The following is a 12,598-nucleotide window of genomic DNA, read 5'->3' on the forward strand; positions in this document are numbered from 1 at the left end:
GCGGTGCCAACCCTCATGATATCATCAGCGCTGTTTGTCATTTTATGAAATATGCTGCTACCGTAACAAAGTAGATTTCCCCCCCAATGACATCACATCCCAAAGCGTTTTTATTCTTTGATACAACATCGACTTGCCAGTAATTACATTTATTTAGTGAACCACACCTCATACGTCTTAACCATTTATCGTTACAGCGTCTCTTTTCTCTCTCTCGTGAAATTAATAATGCAAAACTACAGCTCGTCATGATACAGAGAAACCACAAAATGCAGTTTTCCCTAGTGGAAAGCGTAAATTTATACTTTAAACTCTGTTTCAAAGCACTGACTGCGGAGATTCCTTCCATAAATGTTATTTATATAAATATCTCCAAGTTCATATCAACGATGCATTTTATGTATTAAACAACGGCACTTACTTTATTCTTAGGCTTTTATTAGATTATGTGGAGCGTCCCTGTGGATGAGCTGTTACTATAGAAACGATGACGTATTAGACCGACCTTATTAAGAATTCAACAGCTCTGTGGTATACAACATGATTATATGGTCATTAATGAGACACCAAAGGATAATCCATGGGATTCTCCCAAAATGAAGAAAATGTGGTTTCATGGCTGTTTAAATCTTAATGAAAAATGCTCTGTATGATACTAACAAGGATTCCACTATTGTTTTAATGTCATTTAACTTTTTTTTTTTTTTTTTTTTTTGTTAAGCCTGTAAATAACCTCAGGGATACAGACATGTTACAATGAAACTAGACAATGATATGAAAGCTATTCAGAGAATACCAAAATCATGGGAATGAGGAATATGCGAATAGAGCTGAAAGTGTTTGAAGGAAATGTGCATCACCTGATGATCAGCAGAGCCTGGTTTCAGAAGGTGACTTGATGTCAGTCCTTCTGCTAAAAGATTTAAGCATGACCATGAACTCATGATGCTTTCAGAGGACATGAACATCGTAGACGCCAGAGGTGTCAAACTCAGGTTAGGTAACAGGAGATAATACACTCCAGCCGGACCAAAAATAATCAGTTTTAGTGGCCGACAACGCATTGAGACATACCAAGATCTCCTCTTAAATGTGTTCAGTTCTGATAAATGCATGGATTGAGCTTATAACACCTACAAAACAGATGAACACGCTGCAATAGAAAGCGAAACTATCCAATTTGTGGTTTTACCTTTACAGTACCTTGCATAAGTATGTAACCCCTTGAGGTTTGCCATGTTTTCTGGCGTTAACTTGGAGCTGAAATGAACCTAATTGGGAAATGGACTTAAATGGGATTACACGCCACATTGACTACGTTTACATACACATCAATGATATGATTTTAATTGGAATTTGGCAATATGCGAATAGTACTCAGTCATGTAAATGCCACAATCCGATTGCCCGATTCAGATTAAGACAATATTCATAGTCCCCAAGTTCTGATTCCTCACATGGAATATGCCTGATTTAATCGGAAACGTGTTGCATGTAAACACCTTATTCAGATAATCCACTGAAATGAGATATACGCACATGCTCAGTCCGGTGCTAACAGGTGCTTAGCTGTAGGCTAGGTATTTAGGAATGGCAACTCAGGCATACTTACAACAAGCACGTATACAGGAATATTCTGATGCCTGTACGCATATAAACATTGTAATCGGGATACGGCTGCAATCCGAATATAGACCTTAAACGGAATTCAACGTGCGTGTAAACCTATTCGTTTTTAGCTTGCTGATGAGTAGCTGAGTTTATGGCTCTGAGTTTATTGGTCTATTTTGCCCCTAGTGGAGTAACAGAGACTAGCTCTTTTTAGAATCTTTTCTATTTCTGCAGAACTCATTTTATCAGCCTGGGAATTAAGATTTGTTAATTAGATATAAGAAGATGATCCAAAGCAACAAAGAACCCTTATCTCTACTAGCATCAGTACAGCTAAATATCAGCAAACCAACGATAAGAGTTTAACAAGTTGAAACCAGACCTAGCTAATGTTTTGCTAGCTAGCGACCTAGCACCCTGCAAATTTGAAAATAGGTGATCCATATAGCTTGTGGTAACTACTTAAATTTAAATGATAACCAGCATTCAAGCATAAACTATACGTTAAGTGATCATGAGCTAGAGTAATGCTACATCCTTCACCTAGACTGGAATCAACGACATCAGCTAACTGGTGAGGTCACGTTCACATAGCCAAGTAAAAGGTATTCCCTGCTGACACAAAACAGAATAATTAACTAGCGAGATACTTGGAAAAGCTACAGAAACGAAATGATTTTTATTTTTTGATAGGAATTTGATTTAACGTATAAACGTGTCTTGCAGTTACAGATTTTACGCTAATTACCAACATGTAAAAATGGTAAAAATGTCCCGTGGTTTGGAGTTTCATGTTTGATCACTGCACAATCACCGAGGATCACGTCCATTGCAGTTACTATAAATGTTCAGCAAAGTTCCCGGGTCAGACGAATGTGACGCAAATTCAGGTAATTAGTAAACACCTCCTGAATTTATATGAGGTGTGTTAACGTTTGATGTTAACTGTGAAACTGCAAAGTGGTAAACCGTAAGGACTAGTTGAGCAAGGATAGCACATACAACCTGTCAATCATCTCACTTGTGCATGCACTGCAGTCGTGCTGCTAAAACCCACAAATCATACATCCCCTGTCACAGCATCCTCTAACATGTGACTAAAAAAGCCGGATACAGAGTTTACGTGAAACAGTCCCGGTTGCTTGCAGACACACAGAATCAACTTAAAACAGATGTGAAAGAAGTGTACTGACATCACAGGAACCAGTTCATAGAACTGAAAGTATAGCATGATGTCCCAAAAAGTCCCAGGTTTTCCTTCTAGTTATATGTTCACTGTAATTATTACAGATTAAGGCGATTCAATCAACATTTATCTTTGTCTTTCATTTGCCCAGAGTGTGAAACAGTGACTCCACCCATCTCAGTTTCCTTAAATATGTTCAGATGTGACTGAGGACTATTTATAGTGTAATTACGCTGGGGGAGGTGGGGGGTGTTAGGGGTCCTAACTCGTATAGTTTTTCTGTTCCAGAAACGCAGAGTGAGTCATCTGCCGAGCCGGATTAGAACCGTTATCGGGCCTGTCCAGCCCGTATGTTTTGACACCCCTTGTACGAATGCTGTTTGATTTTCAGAACTCAGAAACAAAAGTGCTGTCTGTAGGAATTTTAATTTAGCAGAAGCAGAATTTCCACAGGATTTTCATACTCGCAAGTGAAACTCGCTTTTGCATAAAAACCCCAAGGCTTCTGCATCTGCTCTTTTTTTTTTTTTTTTTTAATTATATATATAGTTTATCTTCAAACCATTTTGTAAGAAGTGCAAAACAGACAAAGTTGATGAAAATGATGAAAAAGTTATATATATATATATAGGATGGGATCTGCGAGACAACATTAGACAATATTTACATCACATTCAGAAACACTAAAGGCATAACAAGACTAATGTTCACAGCCTCGTCGGTTTAAATAAACATCTGATTCGCGTTGTACTAAGGGTATGAACATTTTGCACTCAGCTGTACAGTATGCAATACCTTGCATGCACACACACACACACATACAGACAGTTAGATAAAAGGTATGTTGTGTGACTAAAGGAACAGGTTGAGGTCAGACCCCTCTACACCTCACTTTGTTCCATTCCATCACTTTCTCAAACAGGAAGTGTGATCATTTGTTGTAGTGCTTGTGGGCTCCCCGCAATTGTTCTTTGCACAACATCACCCCTCCATGCACTCTCTAAATCAATTCCTTTCAAGTAAAATTACAAATTTTATATCACATTTTCTGTTCAAGCATAACCCCCGGAGTGAAGGGTGCTGATTGAGAATCAGTATTCAGTATCCAATTAACCGAATACAACTGATTGGGAACTCTTTGTAGAAATGGATGATGAACGCAGGCACAGATCTTCCTGCTGTCCATCACGTAGTCACGCACAGTGTGCACATCCACAGATATTGTCAACAGGAGTGCAGGTTTATTTTTTACATGGTGGATATATTGCTTGTGAAGGGCAAGCAGTCAGTCAGGTGATGTGGGGAAAGTGGACCAAAAACCTTATCAATTTGTACCATTCCGAGAAAAAAAAAAAACCCCAACATCACTGTTAGGGCGTATACAACTTTGAAGTTAATACCTAGTGCACTTAAAAGATTCTAGGAAGGAAGAACATTGCAGTAATCTTGATACTGGACAGTCCCATTTCACATTAAATAAAAAGCCCCCCCCAAAAGGCAGACGGTGACTTAGTGGTTTGTACGTTTGTCTCACGCCTCCAGGGTCGGGGGTGCGATTCCCGCCACGGCTCTGTGTATGCGGAGTTTACATGTTCTTCCTGTGCTCTGGGGGTTTCCTCCACCAGTCCAAAGACATGCATGGTAGGCTGCATGATTGGCAGGTCCAAATTGTCCATAGTGTTTGAATGGGTGTGTGAATGTGTATATGATTGTACTGAAATGGATTGGCACTCTGTCCAGGGTGTACCCCATGCTCCCTGGGATAAGCTCCAGGTTCCCCGTGACCCTGTAGGATAGGTAGTATAGAAAATGGATGGAAGGATGGATGGAAAAGCCCTCAAAAATCACAAAATACATTTTCTCAGAACAATCCAAAAGTACATGAATGTTATAAGATTCATGCCCCATGGAGTTGGCTGTATTAAGGGGGAAAAAACTACATGTGATCTATTATATAGATAAGCCTGTAACTATATACTCATGTATCAAAGCATGTGAAGGTCACTAATAAATATTAATTAAACTTAAACAGTGAACATTTTGGGAAACTGAAAGCTGCAGTAAGCTTAGAATGGGTGCTTTGTCTTTATTACAAACGGTTTTGGTTCTCGTGTTGCCAAATCTGTCAGAAATAATCTCACCAAGCGCATTCATTTCACACAGTATTTAGGTGTATTTCTGGAACAGCGAGATTTAATTTCAGTATATTTGGAAATCCATGTTTTTGGTTCACTTTTCTATGTGCCCGATGACAACCGGTCCAATTACAACACTGGTCTCAAGATGAAGACTGCTCTTGAGGTCACTGTAACCTGATATTGGTCTTGACACTAAGTCTCAAAACTGGGGGGTGATCATTATGTGCTGGTTTTGCCTTGGGTTCTGGTTGGTATGGGTGTTGGTCAGTATGGGCCTGGGTCTTTTCTTGGTCTCTGTTGGTAATGGCCTGGGTCTTGTCTTGGTCTTGATTGGTGTGGAACTTGGTCTTGTCTTGATCTCAGTTGGTATGCATGTTAAACTTTTCAAATGCTCGGTTGGTATGGGCCTTGGTGTTGCCTTGGTTGGTATAGATCTTGGTCTTTTAATGGTCTTGGCTGATATGGGCCTAAGTCTTGGTTTGTTCTTGGTTAGTGTGAATCACATTCCCGTTTGGTATGGATCATGGTCTTAGTTGGTATGGATCACAGTTACAGCTGGTTTAATCTTAGTCATCACTGACAACTTGCCCTCATTCCACACTGAGCATATTGTCACAAGCAATACATCCGACGTGTGAATAGGCCTATGCTACCAATAGTCCTATAGATCACTTAAGTAAAGTTCTGAGCCCAGACAGTCTTTAACAGTTAGGGAATTAAACCCAAAACTGACCTCTATTCAGTTCTCTGTAGCATTAGGAATTAGAGTTACGTGACTTTAATGGCAGCATATTCCGACGCCTCAATCTGTACATGAACAACTCTAACAGGTCTCTGTGGAGCACTCCCATGATTTAGAGTAGCGTATATCAACGGATTGTCTTCTTCCCCCATTTCCACGGTGTTACGGTCATGGCATTGACTCGGTGATCCGCGATTGTCCGGATGTCTTCCTGCTGATGATCGGTCTCTTAGAGATGTCACTCTGACAGGAGGGACGTCATAGACACAGGGTGTTGGTGCGCTGAATTGGGCAGGAAGAGTTTGGGCATTGCTACGTGGAGACTGTCTGGGATATATGGGTGGAGCAAGATCAGACACTGGGGTTGCTGTGGACTGTAGATTGGATTAGAACATTAGACATTTGCATTGTTAATCAGTAATCTAGTTAAGTAAGAAAGATGCATACTGTACCTGATTCTCATGTATTTTTTGTTTAATGTATTTTTTCCGTCCTGTTAAAATTGAACAGAAATGCATGTCACTGAAACTCTTGCACATGTCCAGTACAGAGCACTACTGGGTATTATTTTGCGTATGTAGAATGAGAGGGGAAAAAATCCACACACCTCGACACCGGATGACAGTTACACATACAACAACTACAATGAGGAGCAGCGCTCCAATCCCACTGCAGATGTACACGTAGAACTGCAGCCATTCTTTATTTTCAACATTCGGATTTGAAATGTCTGAAACAACAACAACAAAAAGTATTATATAAAGGCATTTCATCATCAGTACTTCATGACTGTTGCAGTCAACGAGCAGATCTTTGCTGGTTGTAAATCACTCATGCAAATTAAATAAAATTCACGCCTAAATATGACCGCACTGGTCAAAAACACGACACAATGTTACCCTTATGAGTTCGTTCGTGATATTAACTGTAAAAACAAGCAGTCCTTACTTGTTGTATTGTTTTCTTGGGTTACAACTTTGTAGTCAGTGGTACAATCTGGAACATCATCTGAAAGAATGGTATTATTTGTAAATCTGTACTGCCAGTCAAAAGTCAAAATCTGAAGAAATGGGTTCAGACGGGTTAAATACTCTAGAATTGGAAATGAATTACATAATAAATACAATATACGTATGAACCGAGAAATGTTTGTGAGGTTTATTCGACGGCAACACATTCATAGAGAAAGATCTATCAGATAAAGGCAGATGTTGGTCAAACAAATTACTCACTCGTAGCACATGACATACATTTGTGTAATCAGAGTTGATGCTAACTAATATATACTGTCTAGTATAAAATGTAGGACAAATCTCAGCTTACTTACAGATTTTCTTTATATTATTTATTTGCCAGTGGTGGGTAAATACATTTTAAAAAGTGTGTGCGTGTGTGTTCTAAAGCATTTGAACACATATTTGAATGAATATATTGTATATATGAGTATGATGTCGTTACCTGTCACAGTGACATTGATAGCATGGCTGACAGTGGGTGTAAGGGATTTGATCTCACATCTGTAAAGTCCAACATCCTGCATGGATATGTTTTGGAATATCAGGAACAACATTACTTTACTCTCAGTAATATTTCTCTGTTCGGTTGTGATGTGATCAGAGTGTTTCAGAGATCTGCATTCACTCTTATTATCAATTCTGCACCATGAGACATCAACATTCTTCCAACAGTGTGATTCAGTGTCGACCGTGCAGTTGATCTTCAGGGAAGTCATTACACGAACTTTCCACAATGTGTTCCGCGGCACCATGATAGATGGGATACAGTCCGGATGTGTTCCTAAAGAGCAAAATAAAAAGCTTGACTCAAATATGTGAAATGCCAAAGTACACAATTCTTCAGAATTATGCAAGATAGTTAGGCTACTTCACTTTTTCACAGGGTTCTTCCTAGAAACATTAAAGGTTCCCACAGAGGGACAACCAAAGGATCCTAAAGTTCTCTATTTAACACTTTTTTTTTTTTTTTCTAAATGTGGTCTGGACAGAAGGGAACTGAAAGATGATTAACAGTGCAACCGAACTGTGAATCATCATCATCTCACCCCCTACACACACAAAAAATCAGTGGAAATTAACTTTCTACTATTTTCTCAAACATTACGCATTTTTGTGAAATATCTTTCAGTGGGTGTGGATTTTTCACTGTAGGTGGGTGATGGGATGAAGGTGAGCCCCCCACCTCCTCCATTTTGAGCTGAAGGGGCACATCCTGTTTACAAGACCTTGCTTTAGTGCAAAATAACATTAGAAAGGGGGAAAGGTTTCAGAACTTGAATTGTAGTTTTTTTTTAGGGGAACAGGAAGAGGTTTTATATTAGCATAAATACAAGGGCTAAAAAAGGCTCATGATTAAGGGTGTCACTTTTTTTTTTAGTTGTATATATAGTTATATGTCATTTGTTTCAGTGGAGAATAAGACGCAACAAGCTACGCTGTTCTAGTTCAAGTAGCATTTTAACACAATCTTGTCAGCAAGGCACATTTCACTACCGAACTAAAATCCATCCATGTTTTTGTCGTGATTATTTTGCTAAATTACTATATATATTTAAAAAAAAAAAAAAAAAAAAGTGATCAAACTATGATACAGGTCAGGCTTAGGGACATTCTGGCGGAACAAGCTGAATGCATTTGTCAGTATTTTCTATGTACATTTCCTAAATAAATTAACGTATACATGATTCTATTATTTAAAGAAGCCTTTAAATACATATTTAAAATAGGTCATTTCATTGCTGTTATTTAGTAGAGAACATGCAGAGGGCATTTTATATGTATAGACTGCGAAAATATCATTAAAGAGCGCAAGAAAAACCACCAAGACAAAGAAAACACGACAGTTTACAGTATGAATTTACGTCAGACCAGTTGCAGATTGTTTGTATTGTCTCGAGAGTTGATCATATCTAACCTTATCGTGTCGTATCTTATTTTATCTTATCTAATGTTATCTTCAGCCCTTTTGTGCCAAATATATGTATATATATATATATATATATATATATGAATATATGTATGTAGGGAACATATGGAGGGCTCTGGCTCTCTGGCCCAATGTTCTCCATAAAAACAAGGCAGACTTTTACACAACTAAACTGTAAATGTAAAGAATCAACTTGTTTCGTTCAGGATGTTCACACTAACTATCCACACAGATGTATGGCAAGTTTACACATTTCAAAGTCGGAAAAACACTTTAATCTTGCACTTTAAACCAAAACAAACAACATAAACCACCACAACAGGAGGAAATCTCATTCTCAGAGAGACATAGAGAGGTGAGCGTATAATTATTCACAGATGAAGGCAATCCATTTTAGTCCAGAGTCTCATTTTGTGTCCACAATTAAAGCTGTGGATTTTCATACTTCGTTAATTACTGTGCTTCTAATCCAGTGAAAGCTTGGTAAGGTAATTCGCCAAGTGAGCGATGACACTGATATTCAGTATGATGTAAATAAAGAGTAAATGATAAGATGATGAAATGCTAGGATGCTGACTTACCGGTTGTATTACTGGTGATTAGGGGTGAGAGCCACAGGTGGATGATAAGAATACAGAAGATCTGGGAGACGCAGCGCGCCATGAAGAACCGGTGCCTGGTGGTGCTGACCTACACAGCATTAACTCACATCAACACACAGAGGAGTGTTTTAGACCGAAAGGGTGAAAGTGCAAATGTTACCTGCACAATACTTGCTCTTGTCTCATCCGTTTGCATCGCTGTTTCGTTACCTCACTTCCCCCTTTTCTACTTCTCCCACCCTGTACGTTTGCCACCTCATGTCCTGTGTGTTGTGGGTTTTTTGACATGACTTCAACATGAATTTAGTCTCAACTCAACAGCACCATCCTGTGGAGCACAACTGGAGGAACACACCATAGAGTCTGTTCATCCTGGTCAAGGTATCCAGAGCCTATCCTGGGAACACTGAGCGTGTAATAAGTAATACACCTGGGATGGGACACCTACTTGCATGTTGTTGGAGGTGGGCGGAAACCTACACAGACTTGTTAGTATCAGTGTCACATAATTTAATATGCAACCTAATGAACTATATTAACTTTTGTACTTTGATTACCAATGCTGAAATAATTCCACATTAGTGCAGAGAAATACACTCATCGACCCCTAACCGCTTTATTAGGAACACCTCAACAGCTGTCCCTTCATACAATTATCCAATCAGCCAATCGTGTGGCAGAACAATTCATATAATCATACAGATACAGGTCAAGAGCTTCAGTTAATGTTCAACAGAATAGGGGAAAATGTGATCTCAGTGATATCGAGTATTTCAGAAAGGGCTGAAATCTCCGGAGAGTTTCACACACGGCAATCTCAAAAACAAAGCACGAGTTCGGTGCGAATGGTGTGAAGAAAACAAGATCAATAAATAAAATGTGAAGGAGAGAGGCTAGTTTTGAGCTGACAGAATGGCTACGGGAAGTCAACGGGGACCACTCGTTACGATCACGGTGCGCAGAAAAGCATCTCACAATGAGCTACGACTGTAGAAGATCGCATCGGGTTTCACACCTGTCAGCCGAAACCAAGAACTCTGAGGTTACAGTGGGCACAGGATCCCCCAAACTAGACAGCGGAAGATATGCCCACTGTACTGCTACATGATTGGCAGATTGGATAATTGTATGAATGTAAAGGTGGCTGGTGAGTGTAGCTTCACATCTACAACAAATATCAGGACTCACCATTCATCATTCAGCCATATATATATATATATATATATATATATATATATATATATATACACATATACATATATACATATACTGAAATAAAACATTGATGATATCCCAGCTGTTCATGTACCCGTGTGTATGACGTATTTAGCTGAATCTGGACGTGCGTCAGTTTGGTGTCAAGATACTGAATGGAAAGTCAGAGGAAATGGCCTGTGAGACACTTTTTACTATGATGGAGTTCGTCATGGATATGTGAAGTCTTGCTGTATTTTATTATTTCACATTTTTAGAAAGAAAGGAAACCTACAGCACTCATAACAACTCCAGCACATGTTGGATAAATACTTTTTGTAGCACTGATAAGAGTTAGCTCTCTAGTTTAAGTTCTGCTTTTCTTAGGCAGTCTCAGACAAAACAATTGTAGCTGGGAGTAAATATCTGAAGCTAGGCCCGAACCATTCACGGTGCTATTAAATAAGGCAGGACAGTACATACAAGTACAATAAAGAGTCAATGGTAAATATGAATAGTAAATATCTAAGTGTCCGGGAATGGCGGTAATAAAGCGTCGCAGTGCTAATTGAAGGACTACTGGCTTGGAGATAAAAATTGTTCTTCAGGCTGGTTGTCTGTGATGGATGTGAACGGAAACGTCTGCCAGATGGCAGTTTCACGAACAGGAAGTGAGTAAAAAAAAAAAAAAGCAGGGTGAGTGCGGATCTTGATGATATTGTGGGCCTTTCTCAAACAGCATGTTTGGTAAATGTCCTGTAAGGCTGGGAATTTGTTTCCAGTGATGAAGAGGAATGAGGAAGAACAGCTGCCGTGCCAGACAGTGATGCAGTCAGACAGAATGCTCTCTGTGGTGCGGCAGTAAAAGTTTGACACTATGTCAGCTCTCATTCTTGTAAATGGTCTGCACTTACAACTCACAAAGCAGAGCTGGCCATTGCTAGCCTACCATCAGGAGCAACTTGGGGGTCAGTGTCTTTCCCAAGGACACGTCGGACTGTGGAGGCACATGGGCCTGGGATTGAACCACCAACCCTGCGATTAGTGGACCACCCGCTCTACCACCTGAGCCACAGCCGCCCTAGTGACTGTGCAGGCTCCAAGAGAGATCCTCCGAGATGTGGACACCAAGCTCTCAACTCTCTCCACTTTCACCCCATTGATGTAGATGGGAGCATGATGCCCTCTCCAAGGGAATCATCTCTTTGGTCTTGCTGACATTCAGAGAGAGAGATTGTTGTCATCTCCATGTTGAAAGTGCTCTGACTTCTTCTCTGTAGAATGTCTCGTTACTACTGGTGATGAGTCCCAGGATGGTTGTACTATCTTCAAATTAGTAGATGATGTTGAGCAGTCATAGGTAAACAGGAAGTACAAGAGGGATCTGAACACACATCCCTACAAGGCACCAGTGTTGAGTGTGAGTGTGGAGGATGTGTGGCTGCCAAGCCTGACCATCTGGGGTCTGCCCATGACGAAGTCCAGGATCCAGTTACACATGTAACTATTAAGTCCCAAATCCTTCAGCTTGACTATTAGTTTGGTAAGGATGATGGAGCTATAATCAATAAACATCATCCACACATAAGTGTCCCGGTCCTCCAAGTGTTCCAGGGTAAAGTGCGTGGCCAGATGTTCAGAGCTATTTATTGTTTAAACAATAAATTTAACAGGACACACCTGTCAGTCACGTGAGTGGTCTGAAACAAAATGTGCCATGCTCTACGTCGTTTAACACATCTACATATGAAATACCAGAAAATAAACGCTGTGAAATTCGAACCTTTCTTCTCATATTGAAACCCAAATCAAAACGACAAATCAGCTGTAGCTGGATGTAAACATTCAAAGCTAGGTTCAAACCATTCATGGCTTAACGGCCTTGTTTTGGAGACGTAACGAAGCCTAGCTCTAATGAAAGCTACAAAAATCGTCGCAATAAATTGACAGGTAATGACGCACACAGTCGAACAGTTAAAAGATACAGATACAATCATACGTGATGACTCGATTGCTTCTGTAAAGACTAGACTACACTTATTTTTATATTACTTGCATGTTCATAGCCTTCATTTGGGAAATAATAGCCGATTTGTAAAAGTATAACCAGCGTACATGTGAAAATCGAAGCAATGTTTAAATTAAACCAAGACGGTTTATGAAATCAAATGACTGATTTTAA

The 12,598-nt window shown here is 39.6% G+C and overlaps 1 protein-coding gene across 1 annotated transcript; it reads right to left on the reverse strand.

Moving 5' to 3' along the window:
* Positions 1-4,016: 4,016 nt before the first annotated feature.
* Positions 4,017-9,477, reverse strand: LOC108259084 (uncharacterized). Its single transcript, XM_017458255.3, has 7 exons — positions 9,383-9,477; positions 9,202-9,310; positions 7,136-7,474; positions 6,626-6,685; positions 6,285-6,407; positions 6,130-6,170; positions 4,017-6,051 (listed from the first exon to the last, which is right to left on the reverse strand). Exons 1-7 carry the CDS (start codon positions 9,416-9,418, stop codon positions 5,704-5,706), a joined length of 1,056 nt encoding a protein of 351 aa, XP_017313744.1. The 5' UTR covers positions 9,419-9,477; the 3' UTR covers positions 4,017-5,703.
* Positions 9,478-12,598: the final 3,121 nt, after the last annotated feature.

Source organism: Ictalurus punctatus, chromosome 26 (assembly GCF_001660625.3).
Source record: "Ictalurus punctatus breed USDA103 chromosome 26, Coco_2.0, whole genome shotgun sequence".
Classification (NCBI taxonomy): domain Eukaryota; kingdom Metazoa; phylum Chordata; class Actinopteri; order Siluriformes; family Ictaluridae; genus Ictalurus; species Ictalurus punctatus.